The sequence below is a fragment of the Ailuropoda melanoleuca genome, chromosome 19 (assembly GCF_002007445.2).
Source record: "Ailuropoda melanoleuca isolate Jingjing chromosome 19, ASM200744v2, whole genome shotgun sequence".
Taxonomy (NCBI): domain Eukaryota; kingdom Metazoa; phylum Chordata; class Mammalia; order Carnivora; family Ursidae; genus Ailuropoda; species Ailuropoda melanoleuca.
The window spans coordinates 6,303,998-6,329,015 of NC_048236.1; the positions used below are offsets into that span (position 1 = coordinate 6,303,998).

At 38.8% G+C, this 25,018-nt stretch overlaps 1 protein-coding gene across 3 annotated transcripts in view; it reads right to left on the reverse strand.

Annotated features, from left to right (window-relative positions):
• PTCHD4 (patched domain containing 4) overlaps nt 1-25,018 on the reverse strand; it is a 167,087-nt gene that overhangs the window by 120,245 nt on the left and 21,824 nt on the right. For all 3 annotated transcript variants that reach the window (XM_034648180.1, XM_002919015.2, XM_034648179.1), the window contains one exon: nt 2,286-2,766. In XM_034648180.1, coding sequence (XP_034504071.1) covers nt 2,286-2,766 — 481 coding nt within the window. The remainder of the gene's footprint in view (nt 1-2,285; nt 2,767-25,018) is intronic.

The window sequence follows — 25,018 nt, forward strand, 5'->3', positions numbered from 1 at the left end:
GTTCCACCGCATCACCTTCATAGAGTTGTGCTCTGCACGCAAGGTTGTGATTTTTCTATTCTAAAGCCCCTCTTCTCTCTCTGTCTCCCTCTCTCACACACACACGCACACACACTAAAAGTCAACAAAGGAGAATGGAGATTAGAGGTTGGAGGATAACACATACCTTAAATGACTTTATAAAGAAATGAGCAAATTCTAACTTCAATTGAAAATGAAATAAATAATATTGTAGGATCTTCAAAATTTCAGATTAAAAAGTCCATATCCTTCATTTAGTATATAAAAAACTGGGACCAAGGGACTATATATAACTGCCCAATAAAACATATACAGTTGGTGGAAAAGCTGGGATGAAAACCCAGATTTCCTAGCCCTGTGGGATAATCCTTTCGTTTCACTAGTTCTTGATCTTGGTGTCTTTGTTATTACAGATCGTTTTACAAACAAAACAAAACACAACAAACTCCCCCTTGATGGACCGTATATCTTATATAAGTATATATTGATAGGTTTATTGTTGTTATGTTTTCAGAACATACCAGGAAAGTTCATTTCAGAATATTTTAAGGACTGAATTCCAAGAATACTGAAGAGCAACCATTCACCAGGCGTCTTAGAGTCTGCACCTACACTGTCCAAGGTTGATTTATGATCTTAAAAATCACTGAGACAGAAGAAAAGTGAGAAATGTGTGTGTTTCAGGGACTGGGCATTTTCTTCGGTGTTATGGCTTTCAGTGTTATTATTTCCTTAAGGAATAAAAACAGCACTTTGATTTTGTAGAGTCTATGTTATAATTCAGCATCACTAGAGACGATTTTTCTCCTTATTTGTATGGAATATGTAATTCTATATATTATAGAATTTTCCTGATGAATCTTTCCCCCAATTAGATTGCCACAGTTTTCAAAAAAGCCCTAGTAGGCTCTAAGGTATCTAATTTGTCATTTTGAACGAGCCAGTTTTATTTGTGAATCACAGTGAATGATTCTAGGAATTTTATGTTGTTATTTCAAGTCAAGAGACTAAGATCAAAAAAACATAACAAGTATAAATGGTTCAAATCCAGACCCATTCTCATCACTGGTGCAAACAAATTTTAATATAGTTCTTTGGGAAAAAGAAAAACACTTGTTGTTAGCAAGATGACCATGCATTTGAAGGTGATATGCAAAATCCAGGAAGACAATGGACTTGGGTTTCCAGATCAAGAAGTTGGACTCCAGCAACCTACACTATAAATCCATTTTGCTGTGTTCTCAAAGATGTTTGTTAACGTGAAAACAAAAAGGGCCTGGACCACCTAGAAGACTTTCTGACCACATACCTCCGTCTTTCTTATTTAATAATAAAACTGTAATTTATAGCTGATTTTAGCATGGGGAGTGAAAAGCAATTACTTTACAGCTGAAGACTCTCCCGCTCATGTCAGTTCACCACCTACAGGCCATTATTACAGCTCATCCTCCAAATCACTGCATGGAGGGAATTATATCACATCTGACAGAACTCTTTTGTAGAACCACAGATATCACCATTATCATGGCTTTTCTGATACATTCCATCAGTCTTATTGCTGAGCCATCACTCACATTTCTTCCCAGACTTGATCTTGTCTTTTGCAAGAACACACACACACACACGTAGAGCATTTTCTAGACATTTATGTATGCCTGGGAGAAAACTTACAAGAAGGGATTGAAGATGCTCATTAATTATTTTCACCAGAGATGAAAGAAATTAGGGGATACATCTTTAAGTGGTAGCAGGAAGGTTTAGTTTATATGGAGGTGGGGAAATGGAGTATATTCTCTATAAAAACTTTGAAATGAATTAATAAACCAAGATTAATGAAGTTTTTTGAGATTAGAATATACTAGTAGTTCTTTGGATTTTCATCCTATGCTATTCACTCTTCACCATCATCAACTTGAAGATGTCCATGAAAATGAAACACAAAATTTGTTCAAAGTAAGTTTTGGATCTCCATAATCCCTGACCTATAATATTTGAAGAAGCAGAGTACAGAATTCTAATATTGTGTAACTTAAAATATCTGACAGCATTAAATTCCCCAACATAAATGGGAAGATGACTTGGTCAGCCTAAAATTTCCAAAAGGCCCAATAAGGTGAAACGGACATCACCCCAAGTAAAATCCTACGTAATCACACAGACACATCAGTGAAAAGCTAAAACAGATTTCTGCCTGAGAATTCAAGAAATGTACTACCTTGCCCCAAATTGGTAAGAATCCGATTACCACAAGGATGTATAGTTACCCATGGCGAAGAATGGGATTCCCAGCAGGGTGGAGTTGTACTTTCCATCTGTGATGAAGAAGATCCCTGCTGCCGTGACGATGGACATGCACACTGTGAGCACCCCCAGGAGGCCCAGGAAGGGCTTGCTGCGCAAACAGTCCTTCATGGAACTGGAGAGGGTGGCTGTGGTCAGGATCAGCACAAGGCTCACCAGCACCTTGCTCCTGGCCAGGATGCTGGTCTTATGAAAGTCTCTCCAGAGGCTAAAGGATGCTAAAGAGTAGAGCTGCAGGTCCTGGTGCTCCTCCTGGAGCTTCCTCATGAGCTTACAGAACTCATTCTCCCACTTCTCCCCTATGAGGTCTTGGGTGGCAGAGCCATAGGTCTGGAGGTAGTAGGTGATTTGAATGGCTCTGGCTGACTTGACCCGCTGGTCCTTGGTGTTTGGCACTTCCACTACCCCGCCCAGTTGGTGTCCAATAAAACTGTTCCTCCCGTCCTTGAAAACAGAAAAAGGGGAGACTAAAGTTACTGGAGGGATGCACATTTCAAACAACAGATTCTTACTGTAAATGAAGGAACACAATGAAGGCAGATGTAGGCTCTTGCAATCGCAGAACTGATGTGGGTGGAATGGCATGTAAGGATTTTATATTCAACCTTTAGGGTGTCAGGGGACCCCATGCACGATGATCAGGATTAGAAAGATGCAAAGAGGATTATGAAGCTGTGCAAGATTCACCACATGCATAGGAAAATGTACATAAATATTATTTTGATCTATCCCATCCATATCCCCATTCCCACCGTTTCCCTCTGTAACAATCTATTATAACTCCTATATGCGGGATCAGGTTTGATGATTTGGTCTCAGCCAAAAGTGAAGCATGGGATGAGTTAACAAAGTTTTAAAAATTAAAATAATAATTCATTTAATATATATACACTAAAGTTTTCAGGGTTAACACACACACTACACCAACACATGCACACACACCCACAAACATCACAGACATCCATACTCTGGAGGTACAACTGTATATTGCAGAACAAATAGAAGATACTAGTTTTTTTTTTTTTAAACAATTAATGTAATAATGTTGAAAGGTTTTCTAAATATGATGTGAGCACCTGTTCACTCATTACAAAATTCCCTCCAAACACCTGCCTCAGTCATAGGTTGACCTTTTCCTCACAGAACACAGTGGACAAATCCCCTAAACGAAACTGATGAGATTTCAGGTGGAGTGGTCAAAAGTCATTTTGATTTCAGAATTTCGCATGACATAGAGCAGCCAAGGCCATACGAGTTGGATATTTATAAGAGAAGCAATCACTTCTCTTTATGGTACACACGAGGTAGACGATGAGTTGCTTAATTGAGAGCAGTAACTCTCAACCAGTGGGGCCTTAAGACTCAGAAAGAAATCCCTGATAGCCATCACCAAATTTTCAACAATTTGGGTATTTTCTTTTTTGCCACAATTGTCATTTACTCCCATGGCAATGCTCTTCAGATATGATACTGAGGCCAACAGCAGGTTGCAAGATGGAGCATAGCATTGAAAACGTGCTGCCGGTACTGCGCAAAACGCAGGCACAAAGGTAAATTTATGCTATAACGAGAATTTGCATTTGCTACAGCAAGCAAGACTTTTTTCTCATGAGGATAGAAAAGTGTAGAGTCAGAGCAGGAAACAGTCCTTTCTGGAAGGGTAGTGTGGAAGGGCAACAAACCCAGCAGTCTGATAACTGTGGTGATTTTCACAGAACTCAAGGAGACACGTGTAACAGTTATGGTGAACTCGTTCAGTCCAGAAACCCATATCTGAGGTACTTGTTCCCATGTGTATTTTTAACATACACCAAAGTAATTATAACACTTGAGAGTGTGTTGCAAACACAAAACGCTTGAGACATTTATAGAAAGTACAAGTGTTGTTAGTAGTATCATTAAGAATTGTGAGGAAGAAATTTTGTAGTCACTTCACATACCCATTTTCCCCCTGCATGTTCAATAAAAGCAATTTTTCTATTTAATACAACCTGATCAACTCCAAATGAACATTATATTTCTAAATAAGAATTTAAGTTGAGGGGCACCTGGGTGGCACAGCTGTTAAGCGTCTGCCTTCAGCTCAGGGCATGATCCCGGCGTTGTGGGATCGAGCCCCACATCAGGCTCCTCTGCTATGAGCCTGCTTCTTCCTCTCCCACTCCCCCTGCTTGTGTTCCCTCTCTCGCTGGCTGTCTCTCTCTCTGTCAAATAAATAAATAAAATCTTTTTAAAAAAAAGAATTTAAGTTGAGTTTTTTTCCCCTTTGGTAAATCTCCCACTTCCAAGGCATCTTTGTAAAATTTCCATCTTCTTTTCCATATATATATATAAAATTGAAATTTCAGCTGGAGGTTCCCAATGCTCTCTTTTGAAACCTGTGGGCTTCTCTGATGAACTGCAAGTAAAAAGGTAGGAAAGCTTCAGAGAAGGAGTGGGAATCCTGTCCAAGCACTGACAGACTGGAATATGGTTTCCATTCTTCAAATAATCTCTATTCTTGCTCCTCAGTTAGGCTTGTTTATTTTTGTTTTAAGCTTGGTATAATTTTTAGCTCCACCCTTGTTTCTACTTCTTTGAAATCCCATCTGTGATGTTGACTTGTGCTTTTGATTATTTGAAAGAGAAAGTATTTTAAAAGCTCTATTTATTCACTTAACAATGTGCAGTTCCATCTGTCTTTACTCATTCCTGTCATCAAAAAGATTTCCCAGGGATCTTTAGCAGCGGAACAAAGATTTATGCATCCCTCAGGCCTCATTTGGAGATTATAGTGGATCAAAGAGGGCGCTGATAATGTGCCTGGACAAAAGTCAAAACTCCACAAAAGGCAATATATAGATTTTTAAATAACTGATCTTTATTGAGTTTGGCTAACTGCTCACCCTCCTTTTGAAGTTGTCTAATTTCCATATCTTACAAAAATTACTTCATAAGAGATATGCTTTCATCCCATTATATTGAATAGAATGAATTTCTCTCTCTTAATCTGGTCTACTCCATGCACCAGAACAAAATAAACAAGGTCTTTAGATGTCCTTGAACAGGAAGCTCTGCTGAAAGGTCCACATTTTGCACAAGCCATTGGCCCAATCATCCTACTCAGAATAGTTCTGAGAAATATTTGTAAGGTAAAATTCTACTATTTTGTAAAGGGTGGTAGAAGAGATTCCCAACTTTACCAACTCATGGCTGCTTCTATGTAGGAGAAACAAAGAATGAATGGAACATGTATTTTAATTATCCTCTGGGTAGAACTTCCCTGGACCTGTCAGGAGTCAGGAAGTCACGTGACCTGGGTTGCACCATGCGTCTCACACTAAGTGGATAAGAAACACTTGGCTGGTTCATTTCCCCTTGTAGGTTTCCATTTTATCATCTCTGAAATGAACAGATATGAATATATGAGTAAATGTTTACATAATATTGAAGTTATTTTTCAGCTCTATTATTCTATGAAAATACCACCTATAAAGGTACTCTGAAGAGAGCTGAATGTCAGAAATGATATCAGTATAATAGAGCCATGAGTTGATTATTTTTATGGCATAACACAATCTTACCAATTGCCAGGTAGGATATTTTTGTTTAATAGATGAGCAAAAGTAGAGGCTCAGAGAAGAGAAACCTACTAGTCAAAGTGATGAACCCAGGCTTCCAACGCAAATCTTCTAATTCCAAATCCAGAACTTTCTAGAATCCTATGGGGGTGATTTCAGGGAAGCCACTTTAGGTCCTAGTCTCCATTAAATGCTCTTTATGATTAAAACTTATTTCATGTGTAGATCCCTTTTTTCCCAATATTTTACTCTCCACTAAACCAATTGCCTACCATTTATGTTGATTCAACTTCCTCCTTTTTCAATAAATTCCAAAGTCCCTTTAAGTGCAGAAATCCCATTTATGTCACCATGAAGAAAAACCTTAAAAATATGACAAGATGGTAACACATCACTTCCAATACTCTCCTGTTTCAGTGTTTCGCTGAATTGAACAGGCATCATTAACAGGGGATTAATTGAAGTTCCTAACTCATATCCTTGTGCCCACTTCTGCTCTTCTTCAGTCTATTTCTCCACCTTAAAGCCAGAGCTCGCTTGCACAACTCTAAATGAGATTACACCATTTATACACTTAAAGCCTACTGGCTTCCACTTACATTAGGAATAAAAGAAAAACTCCTTGCCAGGTCTGCAAGGCCCTGCATGTCCCACTGATGGCTGAGCCTCAGACCTTGTCTCCCAGCACTCTTCTCCCCATGAACCTGTTCCAGCTTTCCCACCTTTCTTCCTACTGCTTGAACATACCAAGTTAATTTTCACCAGGTAGCCTTTGCAACTGCCACACCCTCTGCCTGGAATGCCTTCCTCCACTCTTCTATGGTCGTGGCTGCTTCCACCTGGGGGTTTTATCTTCAAGACCATTTGAACCACATGATCTAAACTAAGCACCTCCTTCCCAGCCATCACTTTATCACATAATGCTATGTTGTCTTCTTCCTACAAAGGATTTCTATCTGAAGTGATCTTATTTAATCAATTAATTGCTCCTTCACTAGAATGTGTGCTTGTTGAGAGTTGGCACCTTTCTTACCTGCTTATTGGTAATTTCCCTGTGCCTAGAACACAGCCAGCTATATAATGAACATTCCGTAACATTTAAGTCAGTTCACCCTGAGGTATATATAACTAATCTTACATTATTTTTTCAGAGACCATTTTGCTAAGAAGAGGAAAAGTAAGAGACACCTCAAAGTGTTTGAGGACAATAAGACCTCAGATGAAGAAAGGTATATATAGAAATTAGAGGCCGGTACAGAAACACACACACACACACACACACACACACACACACACACACACTACTGGTTTCCCCCCCCCCCATCTCCTTACTCTAGTGTAACATTTCTCCCTAATATGTTTCCTCTTCCATTTTCACTGTACACCAAACATGTGGAGAAAGCTAGTCAGCTGAGAGGGGGACTCAGTGAGTACTTGGAAAAGGGCTCCTAGGCACTGTGGCCTGGGGGCAAAGGACAGCCCTAGGGTTCAAGGAACTGAAGGAAACGAGGAAGTCTGAGGCTAGAGAGGAAGGCAGGGTCTTTTCAGTAAGAACCAGCAAAGCCTTATTAAGGAGCTGGAGTTTAATTGTTCTGCAGTAAGAAACCACTGTGAGTTTTAAGCAGGGAATGAATGGCATGCTTTCCTATTTGGAGTGCTCGCTCACTGCACCGTGGCAGATGATTTAGGGAGTCAGGGTGACTTGAAAGGAAAGAGCTCCATTAGGAAGTCCCTGCAGCATTTCAAGTTCTTGATGCAGCATGAAAAAAAAATGTCAGCTGAGGCCGTCTGTGGTAGGTGAATGGTTCCAAGGTGAATTGCTGCATTTACAGGTCATGAGGCACAGCATCATACTTTCTCTTTAGGAGCAGTGATGCCAGAAAAAAATAAAAATCTTGGGTTCTTTAGGTCTTATCTCTTTTACAGTTACTATTTTGCAGCTCTTAAAAATTACCACCTGATCTGAAGCTTTACAGTAGAAAAGGAAATTAAAACTCTCAGAGACAAGATCAAAGAATAAATTCTTCAAGAGCTAGGAGAGGAAAGAGACATTAATGTCATAAACCACGGTGCAGAGAAAAGAAATATTCAATGATGCTTTGAAATTATAGGGGAGTAAGTGTTATATCTGCTCAATATATGTGCTAGGTTGCCATTAAGATACTTTCTGAGATTGCAAGATAATTTAGCTGCAGAGCTTCTGTCCAAGACAATTGTATTTCAGATTTCATTGTTGAGGGAGACCCTGCAAGGATATTGGAAACTTTTAGATTGTCAGTCGTCTTTTATTGCTGAAAAGACAATCTTCCTATGTATAGTAGACAGTGACATTTCTAAAGGAATGGTAAAGTTTGTTGTTGTTGTTGTTTGTTTGTTTAAATAAGACTTTCCCCCCTCTTTATTTCCTCACTTATATCCCTTTGTTTTATTCTCAATATCAAATATTGTAGGATAAACTACGATTAAATGAAATCACCACTATCTTGAATTTCATCAGAGCTTCATGTTTAGTAGAAACAAGCAAATAATGAGAAAGGAGGTTCTTACATGGTATTTAGTTAAAGAAAAAAGAATCGAAACTTATTTTAAGAATGAAGGCTTTAGGGAGCCGTGGTGGCTCAGTCGGTTAAGTGTCTGCCTTTGGCTCTGGTCACGATCTCAGGGTCCTGGAACGGGAGCCCCACATCTTCCTCTCCCTCTCCCCCTACGCTCTCCCTCTCTCTCAAATAAATAAATAAAATCTTTTTTAAAAAATGAAGCCTTTAAAACGTTAAAATGTCCTCATACAGAATACAGTGAATTTCTTATGTCACATTACTCAACTAAGAGAGTGCAGTGGTGTATTTTTATTTTTTTCAAATAGGAAGGTTAAAAAAATAAGCTTCATGTTGTTGAAACAAAATGCAAACTTAAGCCAACCAGAATATAAAATAAGTTTAACAATGCACTCTAGCATATCACCTTTTAACACATGTGGCAGACTCGGTTCCAAGATTTCAGAACATTCTTTCCATCACCCTGGATAACTCCTCCAGTCATTCTATGAGGAAGTGCTATGTTGGAGTAGTTTCAAGTCACCAAGGAGGACACAGGCACCTCAGGAGAGGAAGTAATGTCAGGTTATACAGCTACTAAGTGGCATAGCCCATCACTTATTCCTCTTTCTGACTCCAACAGGCATGTTCTTAACACAACTGCACTTGTTCAAATAATTTATGAATATATTTGAATGAAAGGAAGTATAAGATAGCAGTTATGTACACAGTCTCAAGAGTCCAACTGTCTCACTAGGAGTCCCAGTGTCAACATGGGCAAGGTGTGGAACTGTCTGGATGTCAGTCTTATTGCGGGTTAAAATAAGAATCCTAAGGCATTATGAGGATCAAGTGTGCGAATGCATATAAAGCATTTAGAATAATGATTAGAAAGTGTTGGATATTATTCTTATTGATATGTTATAAATTAAATATTTGAATGATACTGTTTATTCACTTAGACATCTAAATTTTTCTACATTTCCCAGCAAGTATCTGTAATGAGAGAACACGGGGGACAGAATCCAGGCATCTGGCTCCAACTTCCAGTTCTGTTATTATTACAACAAGATGAGAGGGCATGCTGCTTGAGTTCTTTGGACACCAACTCCATTTCAAAAATAAAAGGCTTAGCGTATAGTATTTCTAAAGGTTTCATTAGATCTGTATTTAATGATTCATCCATGGTAAAGTCATTAGACACTGCAAAGTAGGCTAGAGAAATCTACCTTAAGGGAAAAAGCAATAAGAAGGAAGAAGAAACATGTTGATGACCCACGTTCATTTCCATAGGAACAAGAAACTTTTTATCTTCTTTAAAATCTGGACCCAGTAGTTTTTCTTTCTCTCTTTGAATAATTTCCAGAGAGAATTCTTATCAAATGGAGAAAGATCAAGAATTTGCCCAATTTTACCTAGATGTAAATCATCTCTCAGTAGCCAGATGAATTAATTTCTGATACAGTAAAATTCATTTTCTCTTCAGATCTCTATTTCATGAGTATCCTGACCTTTCTATTGGTTTACTTTTCACATAATTAGATAAATACATTTAATTTCTCCTTTACCGATGCCAAATCTTTACACAAATTAATTTTAAAAGTGTGGAAATAGAGTTAACATCTACATTACATGTAAGGCATGTAACAATGAATTTTTGTTTTTCTGTGATTCGTTTTAGTAACCCTATCCCCAAAATTTCAATTGACAGCAATATTACTATTTTAAGTGAGACTTTCACAAAGAGACCAATATAACCACCCACAGGCAAGTGTTCCATATCAAAGGACATTTATCTTTGATGCTGTTCTCCATAAAGGAAGCTGGCCATCATTCATACGGGACCATTTGTGGAATGTACAAAGGCCCTAAATACACTGCCCCCTTCAGGAAAGGGATCGAAAGGCCTTCCACAAGAGCCTTTCCTTTGGGCAAGAAATTCTCCAAAATACACTCTTGCTTACAGCCACATGTTATTCCTGAGCCATTAGCACCTCTGTATGGAAAAGCAGATCAGAGTAACAAGCCACAGAGGCAAAATTACAGTAGAGCTCAATCCCTTGATTGAGAAATCAAAATGGGAAAGAGGAAGGATCAAAAGCATAGGTAATTCAGGTAACTACATGGGGCTGTTGTGTGGTGAAGTCTGGGCATACTCGAGGACGTGACATACAGATGGAAACAGTCAAGAAGGAAAGAGTCATTCATTCATTGAAGAGCTAGTCAGTGAACACATACTTTGTGTCAGCCAGCTCTTGAGGTTAGAATGATGAACAGTTACAGTTTCCATATTCAGAAAGCCTAGGACTTTGGGGTGGAGTGAGAGATAGGGGGAAATAAATAAGCAGAAAGGCATTTAAAAATATATATGTAAGTATTAAGGGAGCAGTGAGAAGTAATCATCTAGCCTAGTAGGAACTAAGAAGGCTTTCTTAAAAGGGGGATATCGTAGCTGAGACCTGAAGCATGAATAATGATTATCCAGGTGAAGATGGGTATTGGTTGGTGGACATGGGGAGGGATGATCTTCTAGGCAGAGGGAACAGCATGTGCAAAGGCCTAGAAAGGAGAATATGCATGTTGTGTTCCTGGGACTTTAAGAATGACTGGAATATACAGTGGGGAGGGGTGATGCAGAGATGAGTATTGGTAGTGAATATGGAGATTTGCTTATTCAAAAGCTCTCTTAGAGTGCAATGTGAAAAATGAACTTTAGGTGTGCCTTGGGGTGGAGATAGACACTAGAGAGGGGGCACTGGATGGTTTTCCTGCCTTCCTCATGGCTTTATTTAAGCCAAGAACTACTTGATTATATGAGCATCATTTTATTTAGTTATTTTTTTAGATTTTATGGAATGCAACCTATTCTGGAAAATAAATTTTCCTCATACCTAGGCCTTTTCCCAAAGAACATATCTTCTGGAGTTCTAGAGATTCTTGGAGAAAAGCTTCCTTCCTAGAGGCACAGGAGTTGCTAAAAGTGATTTAGTTACTCTAATGATTCCCATAACTCTAATAAATCCAAACAATGTATGTGTCGAGTGCCTGGGAAGGTAAATTGATAGTGTGTGTAGAAAACAAGATAAGGACAAATAAACAGAAGAAAAATATCTCTTCCTTGGAAGAGTGTGTACTTTCATTATAGAAAGAAAGCCTATAAGATGGCGAGAAAATAAAGCAGCAGAGAGTATTACAACTCTGAAGACATTGCTGAAGAATGCAAAAAACTGCTGAGGGCTGCAAAATTATATACATCTAGCATGATCTCAACCATGCAAAAATAAATATGCATGCATAAATATTCAAAGGAAATCATCAACATTTAACATTGGCTCTTATTTGGTATAAAATTATAGGTCACATCTGCTTTCTTGGTTAGTTGGGCTATTTTATATATTTTTTAAAAAAACACTATTGACTCATCAACAAAAATAATAAAAATAAATATGTTAAGGGAATGGCATGATGGGTAGTTAGGAATGGGAAGGATAAATTAGCTTCGACTGTTAATCAAATTGCACTTAGGCAAGCAGTGGGAGAAGAGGGTGGGCCAAGAATCAAGACTCCCTTGTTTCTGGGCTCAAGTCCTAAGCAGTGTGCCTTGTGGCTTCTAAGTCAACTTAAGTTATGATGGTTCATTCTTCTCCATGAAGGACTGTGGTTTTGCCCTTTGAGATGTAATGAACAACAGTGTTCTACCTAAAGATACAATTATAACAATAGATTCCTGGCTGTGAGGGTAAGGTAAAGTGGTGACACTGAACTCTCAAGTTGATCTGACTTTGCTCTGGCTAACTGGCACTGTCTTTTCAAAGAAAAGATCATGAGGACTTTGGTGGCTTAGTATCACTTGCCTGCCATTGAACTTGAGTTACAAACTGACCCTCATGAGGTTCTTCTTAATTTTTGACTTTGTGTTGTTCCTTCCCATGCATTTTTTTTTACCCGAAAACAGAAGCTAAATTAGTTGACTCATCAAACAAAAGTTTTTTGAGTATTTGCTATACATAAAACATCACTCTAAGCAAAAGCTTTCTTTCTTTCTTGAATTATCCAGATAATTGTAATCACAGAGGTCTAGATTATGAGGTTGGTTCCAACTTCCAGGAAATATGCCATTAATTTCTGCAGTGTGGAAATGGCATTGCCATTTAAGAACTTCAATTTTCTAATTTCCTCTAACTTCAATTTTTCTTTGTTTTCTAAGATTGTATAAAATTTTCATTCAATGGGACGCCTGGGTGGGTCAGTTGGTTAAGCCTCTGCCTTCAGTTCAGGTCATGATCCCCGGGGTCCCGGGATCCAGTCTCGAATCAGGCTCTTTGCTCAGCAGGGAGCCTGCTTCTCCCTCTGCCTTCTCTGCACGCCGCTCCCCCCTCTTGTGCTCTCTCTCACTGACAAACGAATAAAAATAAATCATTAAAATTAAAAAAAAATTTTATTCAAAGGGCCTCTACTGATAATTACTCCATGCTGTCTTTTATCATTGTTATCTGGTTTACTGCTTCTGTTAGCCTTCCAAGTTCAGTGAAGTTAGAAAATGAAGGTGATATATTTCTTAAGCTAAAGGAAATGAATGAAATGAATTTGGGGCACATATTTCAAGGAAAGGTAGAGGAATTTACATATTGGGAAAGAAAGTGAAACCTAGAGTGTAACTTTTATTTGTAGTTGTGGGCTCACCACAGCTGGGTCTTAATCCTTTGATAAAACAAAAGTGACACTTTTGCACATCTTCTGAAGACTGAGCAGATGTTATTATCTCATCATCTTATATGACTTCCTCCTTACCTCTTCTTTGCTCCCTCTCCTTTCTCCTCTACCCCTTCTGGCCTCTTTCCCCTGCCCTTTTCCCCTCTGTCTCCTTCCGTCTGACCCTTTCTCTCAGTTTTCCTCCTCTTCTCCCTCCCATCACTGTCCTACCTTTATTTGAAAGACAACTACCTCAAAGCCACAGTGAGGGATAATTATTGAACTATGTCAGTAAAATGCTAGCTAAAGAATACAATGCTTTCTTAAGTCCATTTGATCTTCACTAAATTACCTTTCCTGTTTAATCCCCCAAAGGACAGACATGCTTTGAAAGTATCATGTGTGATATACATTCTAATGAGATCCATGAAATTGTTCTTTACTACTACCAAAAGATCCAGCCTTAAAGATATTAAAATAATGGAAAGCCTTTTGATAAAGCTCAGAAAGTAAGTACTCTCCTATCACCCATGTGGGTGAAATATTACTTCTCTTGGCATAGGAGAGGAGGGTGTAATGGCTCACCTTTGCAAGTGTGTTAACATTTTCTGGGTTGATGTGACATATTTTCCTAAGTGCATGTGCTAATCTTTGTATTAAACTCTATATTCTTGGTTATTTAGCAAAGGAGCATCTGGATGCCTTTGGGAGGTAAATTTTTAAAAGCTAATAACATTTTTAAGATACTGGAGTAAAAAATTGATTCAAAACCAAAGTGTGTGCTTTTGCTTGATAATTTCACTGCAAAAGATTATCCAAAAATCTTGAAAGATTTAGAAAATAATTTTCGCTTGTATTTCTTGAGTGGAAAAGAACTGCTTTCCTGGTTGTCTTTATTAGCCAATATTAAATAAAAATGTCTACATACAAATACTTGCCTGACGTAGGAAAGAAGTAACCCACTCAAGTTAAGAAAGGAAATAAGTCAGAAGCATATTAAGTTATGCATAATAACTGTAAACTCTAGTTCTAGTAGGGAAGGTAAAATTTCATGTTATTTTATTACCTAACTCAGAAAAATTCAATGAACACTCAAATATATGTGTTTCTATTTTATACTTGTGTGAGGTTTTTCAATTGGTAAGATTCACTATTTGATTCCATATGCCCATTTTTGGTTTGGAACATATGGTAACCTTAATAAGTTAGGTGGTAGTGAGTTACAGTGAGTAAAAGCATATATGATGGATTCTCCCGACCTGTTTTGGCAACTGATTTATTTTTTATGCAATAGGGATTTTATGCAATAGGGGAAAATACTAAGGCAGACAGTCTCATTATAATGAAAGCAATCAGCACTGTAAATTTACTATTTACTATTAGACCCACATTCTAGCCTTAGGGAATTTAATTGCCTCCACTCGATAAACATGATTGCTGCTTCTTCCAGGCACACATAAATATCCCTCTTTGCTGTGGTAGTTCTAAAATCACCTAGTTCTGTTTCATGGAGTTTGGAGACAATGCTTCTAATCAAAATTGCACTCCTGTTTTAGGTTGGTTTCAATTTACTTCTGAATTTATTAAAATAGTGCCAAGCTTCAGCAGCCCAATTTCTCATAATTTGACAATCAATATATTTTTTTCTTCCACAAATCACTACCTTTCTTTCTAAACCACATAACTTTACCATAGAGAATTCTCTTGAACCTGTTCCTTCAAAGTGTTAAGAAATGAACTGAGATCTCTTGCCCATTCTTCAACATATACAAGGCATTCTAGACGTATCACAGGCCACATGGCTGGCAAGAGCAGTTTGCCTTTAAGGGACTAGAAAGGTCCTTCTGTAACTAAAGGCACCTGGTGAAGGAGCCTCTCCTAGTTTCCTTATTTTATCACCTCTTTAAGTTTCATACATAAAAGGGCAGAACGCAAAAGCCAGATGAGGTGATTTTGCGTCCACATGGTTTCCTTTTGTGTTTTTTGACCCATTATCTTATCACCCTCCTGGATTGTTCAGAGAAATATAATTTCATCAAAATAATTTACAACAAACTTTGATTTTAATATGTTTGCTTCAGTATAATATTTCATGCTTGCTTTAACTACATGTTCTTTCTCCAATATTCTGTAACTCTCACAGGCATCACTGATGCTGATTCAAGTATGCTAAGAACACTGTGTCTACCACGGTGTTAATAGAATCCAGTGTATTTCATCTCCCTCAAGGATAGCAGATATTTTCATTCAAATGACTTGATTATATTAAAGTGAAAGGAAGGAAAAAAGATACAGAATGAGAAATGCAAATACAAAAAGGACACACAAAGACATGGCTTCCAACTTAACACACCCAACAGAGAACCAGTTTTTTAGAACACCTGCTACAATGAAACTATTTTACAGGCAAAAAATATGAAAGCCTGGTTCATTGTCCTAAAGAACATTCACCGTCACTCTACGTTACAGCAACACAGGTTCATTCCCTATAATTTTGCAAGTAGTGAGAGAATTTGAGGCGACTATGTCACACCTTCCTTAGGAATAAGGCGAGAGGCTCTCTTTTTTACGCAGCTTATGCAAAGAAAAGAGTCTAACATCTTTCATTTACATGGAGGTACTTAGTGGAAGCACAATTAACTTGGTAAGTGGGTGTCTGCTTTGAGTGAGAGATCAGAGCTATTTGAAGCCACTGCAATCAGTTACATAAACAGGTATTTAGGGGAGACTTTTCAAATGCATATTGCTATGTCAAGGCACTGTTAAAAAAAAAAACAATAATAACACAGGGCAGAAACAATACTCCCTCAGAATTGGGGCTGGCAGCTGTCTGGACCACAATGGAGCTATTTACAAGGAAATACTGAGCAAGTTTCTAAAGGAATGGAATGGCACTCAGCACTGATTAGTGCAGTGCGGCCCACCTCTCCCTCCAACAGCAGTTTAAGCAATGGCGTTTGTTATTTCTCAACCAGAACAGAAACGAAGATAAACCCAAGGGAGACATCAGAAGGGTCTCATGTACCATCTGAAGGAATCTGGAAGGGTTGCCATTGAAGATCTTTCAAAAAAGAAGGAACCTGTTGAGATAGATGTTAGAAGTCCCCTCTGATGACAATATGAAGAATAGTCTGAAATGCATGTGTGCATGTGTGTGCACATGTTGGGATTTTGCAAGTGTTGACTGACATTGATTGATGAGGAGGTTCCAATATACTTTCAGGTGAGAGATAAAGAATCCGTAAAATAATCAAGTGGCAACAGAGAGAAGCAAAAGAGTTAATAAAGGGATATTTAAGAAGTACAGTGGATAGGACTGGGTGAGTGACCACATGTGAGAAACGAAGTAAAGAAGGGAGAAGTAAATGAGGACTCCCCATGGGGCTCAGGAGCCTGGCGTACCACAGTGGCAATCACCAACCCAAGATTCCTTGTGCAGCATTAGGGGAAATGGAATTGAGCTCCAGATTTTGAGTTTTCGGTGCCTGAAAAACATCAAGTTGGAGATACTTAAAAAGGAACACATTGCTTAAGACAGAGGCTAGAGATGAATACTTCAGAGGTATACACATTAAGAGCTCGATCTAAGTCCACACTTGTCCAGAGAGTGAACAATGTGGGAAGACAAGAAGCTGGGGGGGGGGTAGGAAAGAGTCCATAAGAATGAGGAAAACAGTGGCAAGAAAATTCATTAAAAGGCAAGCAATGCAGAAAAATAGCAAGCTTTTTTGTAGAGTCCACATATGTTGATGAAATATTTCACCAACCCTGATGGGAAAAATGTATTATGGAAAGGAGGAATTATAATGGATGGCAACCCATTTGCTGACATTTGTTTAATTATCTCAGAACAAATTTTTGTAGGACATGGGCTTACAGTACACTCAAATGTTCCAATTCATTGAAATGAAAGTGGTTCAGATCCAAAGAATAGTCTTTGGTTGGAATATTTTTTCAGTGCTTTAATAGGAAATTCCCGCCAGTCAGGTGAAGTTGCATCCTGTTCAACCTTTTGAGATGAAGGATTTGCCTTTTAATGAGAAATTTGCATTTCTTTATAATGATGTGCCCTCTGTCCTTGACTTGGTTATTCTCTACAGAAGCAGGGACTTCTTCGGACCATGTGCATGGCATATAGTAATGACAGCTTCCAGAAAATTTATCTCAGACATTTAAAAGAAAAAAGGCAGAGTTAAAAGAAGCAAGTATTAAAACACACACACAGACACACAGGCACACACACACTCTCCTTTGCTGGGTGCAATATAAAGAGAATACTTAGAGGTGACCTTACAAATTCCCTGTTTCACAGCCAGGCCTTTGTGAAGACAGAACTAGTCATGAAGAGTTGTGTTAGATTAAGTCATTGAATATGCTAAGAATTATTTGTAAAAGGGAGCTTGATCGTCAAGGCCACCTGAGTCAGCAGTATATTTTAAGCAAGGAAATAGCTGCATGCGTTGGTGTGTGTAGGGGTGGGGGAGTCCCAAATTCTAACCTAATATGGCATAGCAGCACCTTGGATAGACACAAGTTAAATTAAATAATAAAGAAATAATGAAATGATCTCCTATCTGTGAAGCAATAGCACATTGCATTAAGAAGAATTTAAACAACTAAACACATTTGCTGCTTATAATAAAATAATCACATGGTCAGTTTTTCCAGTTGGATCAATATGATCATTAAAGGCATGATATCTCTGAGGGAACTTCGGAATTGTCTGAGACATGTCAACTTATCTGCAAGAGAGTTTCTTATATTTGGTAAACAGAAAGTTAGAATCAACATCAAAAATTTCAAGAACCTTAAACTGGAAGAAAGTTCTTTCCTCAGAAGTCTTATGGAATTTTCTAGATTTCTCACCCTTCTCCTCATGATGATGTGAGAGGATAACATGCCCTCGTGATGAGATGAAGTGAGGGGAATGACACAGGCATTGTGATGTAACATCAGGCTGCTATTGACCTTTTCTCTTTCTTTAAAGATTAATTTATTTTAGAGAGAGAGAGCACACGTGAGCACGAGTTGGGGGGGTTACTGAAAGAGGAGAGAACCTCAAGCAGCCTTCCTGCTGAGCTCAGAGCTCCACCCTGAGCTCAATCTCACCACCCTGAGATCATGACCTGAGCTGAAATCAAAGAGTTGGATATTCAACAGACTGAGCCACCCAGGCGCCCCTTCTATTGGCCTTCTGATGATTTGTCAGAAAAAGGATCATCTGCTTTCCGACTGGTTGACTACAGGGACCTGAAACCATGGGATACTGAAACTGCAGTAGTGAAACCAGGGATGGGAAGTGGGGGGTGGGGGAGGGACTACTATATGTTTGTGGACATGGCAGGAAGCTGGGAGTGAGAAGCCCAAGGGCCCCTGGAAAAATGTGATGCTTTGTATTGTTTCCATCCTTTCTGTTAATCTTTGAAGCCCACTGCTCTCTTCTATCTGTGACTCTAAAGAAAACTAAATGACTTTATAACTTAGAAGTCCTGTACCAAAGTCTCTCTCCTCTTCCGTCACTGATCAGCCATGTGACTGTCAGCCTCTGTCCAACTTGAGCAACAAACGTCTCAAGGAGCATTGTTCTGCTTGTACCTCTTACGCAGGTGATATAGAACTCCACCTTTTTTCATCTGTAGATTTAGTGCGAAGTTAGTTTGCTCACATTGCAAACAATACCCCAGGCCTTGTGCATGGCCTTTCTCCATACCCAGGCAGCCATGGTGGGCATGAAGAAATAGTATGCTTTCCGGAAATTCTTCCTGCAGGTGTGTGGAGACTTATAATGCTGGATCATAATGGTAGAGAAGAGCAAGACATTAAAGTAGCAGACAGATGGATGGGATCCAGGTAATTCATATTTTTCTTTATGTCAGAATGGAAGCTGGACAAGCCCGAAGTGTATTTATATGGTTTCTGCCTTCTCTCAAATGTCTGTTCCATTGATTTCCATAGCCTTGCTTGCACCTCTTATTTGGGCCTGGAATTCTTACCATGAGGTGCTATTTTTCTGTGTTAGACAATAAAAGGAGTGAGGGCAACATTCTCCAGAAAATCACCCTTAAGAATATTCATTCTGGAGGCACCTGGGTGGCTCAGTCATTAAGCATCTGCCTTTGGCTCAGGTCATGATCCCAGGGTCCTGGGATCAAGCTCCACACTGGGCTCCCTGCTCAGCGGGAAGCCTGCTTCTCCCTCTCCCACTCCCCCTGCTTGTGTTCCCTCTCTTGCTGTGTCTCTCTGTCAAATAAATAAAATCTTAAAAAAAAAAAGAATATTAATTCTGGATGGGAATGATGAGTGTGGATGCTGTTTCTTTCCCACTAACAGGTCGGCCCAGAACAGCAATCTGTTACTTTGGAAAGCAGAGAGCATGGGCCTGAAAGACAGACCCATTAAAAAAAGGTAGGTTTTGAGGCACCCCTTGTGGAACTCTGGGCCCCCTCAGGAGGGTACTACACTTTGTAGAAAATCCTGGGGTACTGGATGTTGGAGAAAAAGAGGCCACTTAAGCATACTGTACACTTCTGACTAAAATGAGTTGTGGGATTTCTTTTGTGTGTCAGGCACAGTAGTCATTGTTATTTTATAAAGAAACACAAATAAAACAAAACAAAAACCCCACAGGTGCATATGACCTAAAATGGCAAGTGTTTAGTAGGCAGGTTTTGACCTCAGTGATGACACTTTAGGATAAAGAGAGATGTGGAAGGACAGTCATGACTAGGTGACCGCGTGTGGCTGTGAACCCAGCACCTGGGATATGGGTCTCATCCAAAGGGCGTAGAATTAAGGTCTGGACATAAAGATCATCAGTCAGCTGCACTGCATTCTCTTAAGCACCTTGAGAAAAATGAAGATGTCCCAGTGATGTTTTGGCTAACATCTTATAGGACAAAGCTGAGGGTTGGAAAGCATTACGTTTTTAAAAATATATTTTTATGGTTCCAGAGAATTATAGTATTGTTCATATTTGAATGGAGGTTTGCAATATTAAAACTACTTGATAAGTGTAACAGGGAGAGTGTTGGGGTAGGAGAAAAAGGGTCTTTGGGTGAATTGTTCTCCATTCTTTGCTGTTTCTTTCACTTCTGAACATTGGCACACTGTGCACTTTTCCAGATCTGTCAGCAGATCCATGACTCAAGCCCTCATTACTGTCGGCACCACCTCTTATCAGAATAAACTCCCTTTGCAGTCAATGAAAATTTTACTTTTCACTGATTCATCTCACTCCCTAAACAATGATTAGAAGACAAAACGTCATGAAGAACTGAGTAATAATAAGATGTAGTTAAAGGTATCTGGGCAGCGAGCTACCTTATCAGAGACACGAAGCACCTTCCTTTCCAGAAGAATTGTCACACACTCTCTGCATTCACCCTCCCCGCAAAAAAGGGGAAGACCTATTTCTCAAAGAGTCAAACCACTTCTTCCTGATGCTGTATTATTCTTGTGCCCTAAAATGTGTATCAAATGCAAAATGTAACTGCTTTTTATTCACTTTTCTTCTTCAAATCATCTTTTTTCTTATTATCTGTGTGGTGAATAAATCTCTTCATTTTGCAGAGAAATGTGTTGGAATATCGTGATTTTTTCCTCTTACATACACCCCTGAAACACTTATTTGGAAGAGGACAACATATGATTCCACATGAACAACTCAAACTCTACCATTTATAATAATGAAGTCTGAGGATAAGTTGGGTTACTCTGAATTAGGAAATCAACCCTTCAGAAGATTCTAATATTTCATTGTGGTTTCAAAGTGTGTTCTCTTAACCAGCAGTGTCAACATCACCTGAAAACTTGGGAGAACTGCAAATTCTCTGAATCAAAAACTTAGGTAGTAGGGTCCAGCAATGTGTGTTTTAATAATAAGCCCTTAGGTGAGCCCAATGAGCACTCAAGCTTGAGAACCACAGCCCTGGAAGAACTTTTATCTCCTGAGCTTGCAATGTCAGCTTGATGGCAACGAGTCAAATTTTATACTGGAAACATGGCAAGAAGTTGAATTTTTCTTTTCTTTTCTTGGTTCCCAAGAAATTAAGTTGTGTATATTAGTAGAAAGATGGGTAAAAGAAGGGGATCAAGAGAGATTAAAATGGAAGGAGAAAGAGGTTGTGCAAACAAGACAGATTGAGGCTCATGGGCACCCAGGAAAAAACATCAAAGGGCTAAGATGAGGAAGTAGGAAAGCACTTAAACATGGTCCCACAGAAGAAATGTAGAAGGACTCGCACTCTAGATGCCAAGGGGCCTTTTATCATAAAGGAAGTGTACATAAATTTGTGTCTTTTTTTTCCTTTTCTTCTTTTAAAAAATAATATCAGTCTGATCAAGCTTGGGCTTAGTCAGACACGCACTATGAACTTCAGAAAGGAGACTTCAGGAGTTTCAAAGAAAAAGTTGACAGAAGCTATGACATGTAACTCCATAACAGAAAAAGAAACCTCAAAGGTTTCTGGAAAAATCTTAAAAATATCACACAGGCTATACCAATAGAAAAAATTGCACTGGGGAAGGAAAAGGGGAGAATCCTTCAGGGAATGAGGTGGCAAGGAATGTTCTCCAATGAGTTTACCTTTTACAAGGAGACGTCCAAAAATGTAAGTAAGAAGATAGTTTAAAGGGACGTCATGGATCTATGAGAATAATATTCAGAAGGCTAAATTTAAAATAAGGCACCAAATGCTAAGGGCAAGAAAAAAGTTATTTTTTTGTTGTGAATATTTGACTTGTGCTGTTTTTCTTTGTTTGGACCAAGAAGATCAGACAAAAAACAGGCCCTCTGTGTTGGGCTAGTAATGTAACTCTTGGTGGCTGACCAAAAAGAAAAAAAAATGTAGAATAAAGCCACCGCTAAGTTTCTGTCTTCTCTTTCTGTGAAAATGAAGGGGTAGGAAACGGGGCTGACGAAGGAACAGATGATAAAACACATTATTGAATGTGCCTCTAAATTGTTTGTCTACTGACCTAGGTGAATTACTACCCACTGTTCCAACTGATGAGAAGGAGACCTGGAGCTGCCAACAGTGAACACAGAGGGATTGTGAGCTTGGCAATGGGCAAATGGAATTTGTGTTGAAAAAAGAAAAGGTGAATTTCTCACACACATCTATAAAGACTGATTTTGATTTGAGGCCTGATATTTGGGTGAGCCATTAAGATAAGAGGTAGGGATAACAAGATGCTGGTTCAAGCCCCCCCCCTTTTATTATTTTTTTAAAAAAGAGTTACAGATAGATGTATCAGAAAATGGCAGAGGACCTAGTGCCCCTGGACTCCATCAAGGCAGCCTCCGAAAAAGTCCTTACGGGCAGTGTCAGGACTCTCACTTATTCTTTCAAAATGTAAATTGCTCAAGGGGTGCCTGGGTGGCTCAGTTGTTAAGCGTCTGCCTTCGGCTCAGGGTGCGATCCTGGTGTTCTGGGATCGAGCCCCACATCAGGCTCTTCTGCTGTGAGCCTGCTTCTTCCTCTCCCACTCCCCCTGCTTGTGCTCCCTCTCTCGCTGGCTGTCTCTCTCTCTGTCAAATAAATAAATAAAATCTTTAAAAACAGTAAATTGCTCAAACTACTTTGGAAGACTTTTTGGCATTATTAAGTAAAGTCGAAGATGTGCGGACTCCATGACTCTCGGATTCCTCTCCTAGCAAGGTAGCCTGGACAAAACTTGCACACAGGCACCAGGAGGCATGTGCACAGATGCTAACTGCTATAATGGCCCGAAAGAGCAAACAATCCCAACGCTTATGAATATTAGAATAAATAGTAAAATGAATGCTCAATGCAGCAATGAAAAGGCACTAATCAAAGCTAAACATATCAACATGGATAAATCACACAAATATAAGTTTGAGTGAGATTAGCGAGGAACATATGCCATAGAATTCCATTTATATAATGCTCAAAACAGGTGAAATAATTGTATTATTTAAGAATGTATACTTAGGTGGAAAAACTATAAAGGAAAACAAGAGAAAGAGGGTATCATAGAAGTCATACTCTTAGTGGTTATTACTACTCCAGGTGAGGGGACACGGCTGAAAACAGTTGCCACAGGAATGCTGAGTTGCTGGCAGTACTTTATGTTTTTACCCTGGTGCTGTTTACATGGTGTTTGCTTGATAATTGTGCTTTAACTATATATATCTCCCATATATTCTTTCATATGTATGATCTATTATGCAATTAAAATGCTAGAGAAAATGTCTCTCATGGTATTACTGCAAAAAAGATGAAGAAAATGGTTTGGGGGATGAGAGTTAATAATCCCATGAATTTGTATTACTGAGCAAGATGCTCGGTATGTATCAGATGAGGCTTGAGAGAATTTTTCAGAGGCATGTTGAAGAGTTCTGTCTTCGACCTTGTTCATTGCTTCAATGAACACTTTTTATCAGGGACTCATGAAAATATAAGATATGCATGTCAGATTTGAAGCTTGCATGAAAATGGGATGGGTACAGACCGGGCCATTGTTTCTCGGACTTTTGTGTACATACGAATCACCTAGGGATCTTGTGGAAACGTAGATCCTGATTCAGTCAGGCTGACTGACCTTTGGCTTTTCTAGCATGCTCCAAGCGATCACTGATGATGCTGTGGGTTAGTGGATGTCACTCTAAGTAGCTAGAGAACAGGCAATCTGTAAGGTCCTTACCAAGGCTAAAATTTAATCTTGCTATGATTCTAATTCTTAATTTAGGAACTTGCATGGCTCAGTCTCATACAACTAAGACCATGCCACTCATAGGATAATCAGGATGGCTTATTTATTTAAGCAGTCTAATTTCCTCTTTTACCACGTTTTCCTTACTTTTTAATCTGCTGTCTTCCATTTCTATTTACAATAACTCTATTTTCATTTGTTCTGAAGATGCAATAATGGATCCCTGATAAGTACTTCTCCTAACTTTGTCCTTATAATACACAGAGTAGCAGAAAGGATGGTCTCCAAGCAATTCCTTCACTCCCTCCCTCAGTGGCACCCATCCTGGGAGTCAGTCTTTTTTGTCTCATGGGAGTCAGAAACGAGAAGAAAAATACCAAGTGTGCCTTGCTTTCTAGTTCTCATAAAGAGCAAGTTATAATGATCGGGTATAAATTTGAGGGTCAATAGGATGGTTTTAAACTATGAACAATGACTATTTTATGAATAACTTTATATTTCGGAAAACAGGGGATTTAGAGTAAGGAAGAAAAAATAAAGCATATTTAGTGTTTGTGCTATATGCCAGATGAGTTGGCAGGTGCTTTCCTGGGCTTTAATTCCCTCTGCCACTCCATGAAACGGAAATAAGTCTTATTCATATTTTACAGAGAGAAGTCAAGTGGCCTGCCCAAAGCAACACATCTCATAAGAGATAGAGTCAAGATTTGAATCCAATCTTCTAACTTCAGAGACAGTGCCCCTTTTGGCCCACCATCCTGTTTCACTGCTGCTCCTAGAAAGAAGCAAAATCTCATTTTGGTGAAGCATGGATGAGAGGGACCATTATTTTTAAATATCCTGAAAATTGCATCTTTAATATATATAAAAATCCATGGTGATGACCATGGCAGGTATCCATTCCGAATATCACTTTTTAATGAAAATCCAAATGTCAGTTCATTATAAGTAAATGACTAGTTTCTCTGGATAACAGTGAGATAAGCTTTGTTTTAAAAAGTAGTTTCTAAGGAACTTAGTGGTGACGAGTCCAATCTCGTGAGTAAAGGCATATCTCAGAGACACTGTGGGTTTGGTTCCTGATCACTGCAATAAAGAGAATATCACAATACAGCGAGTCAATTGAACTTCTACGTTTCCCAGCACAATAAAAGTTACATTAGCACCATGCTGTAGTCTATTAAATGTGCGATAGTGTTATGCCTAAAGAACAACAGACGTACCTTAATTAAAAAT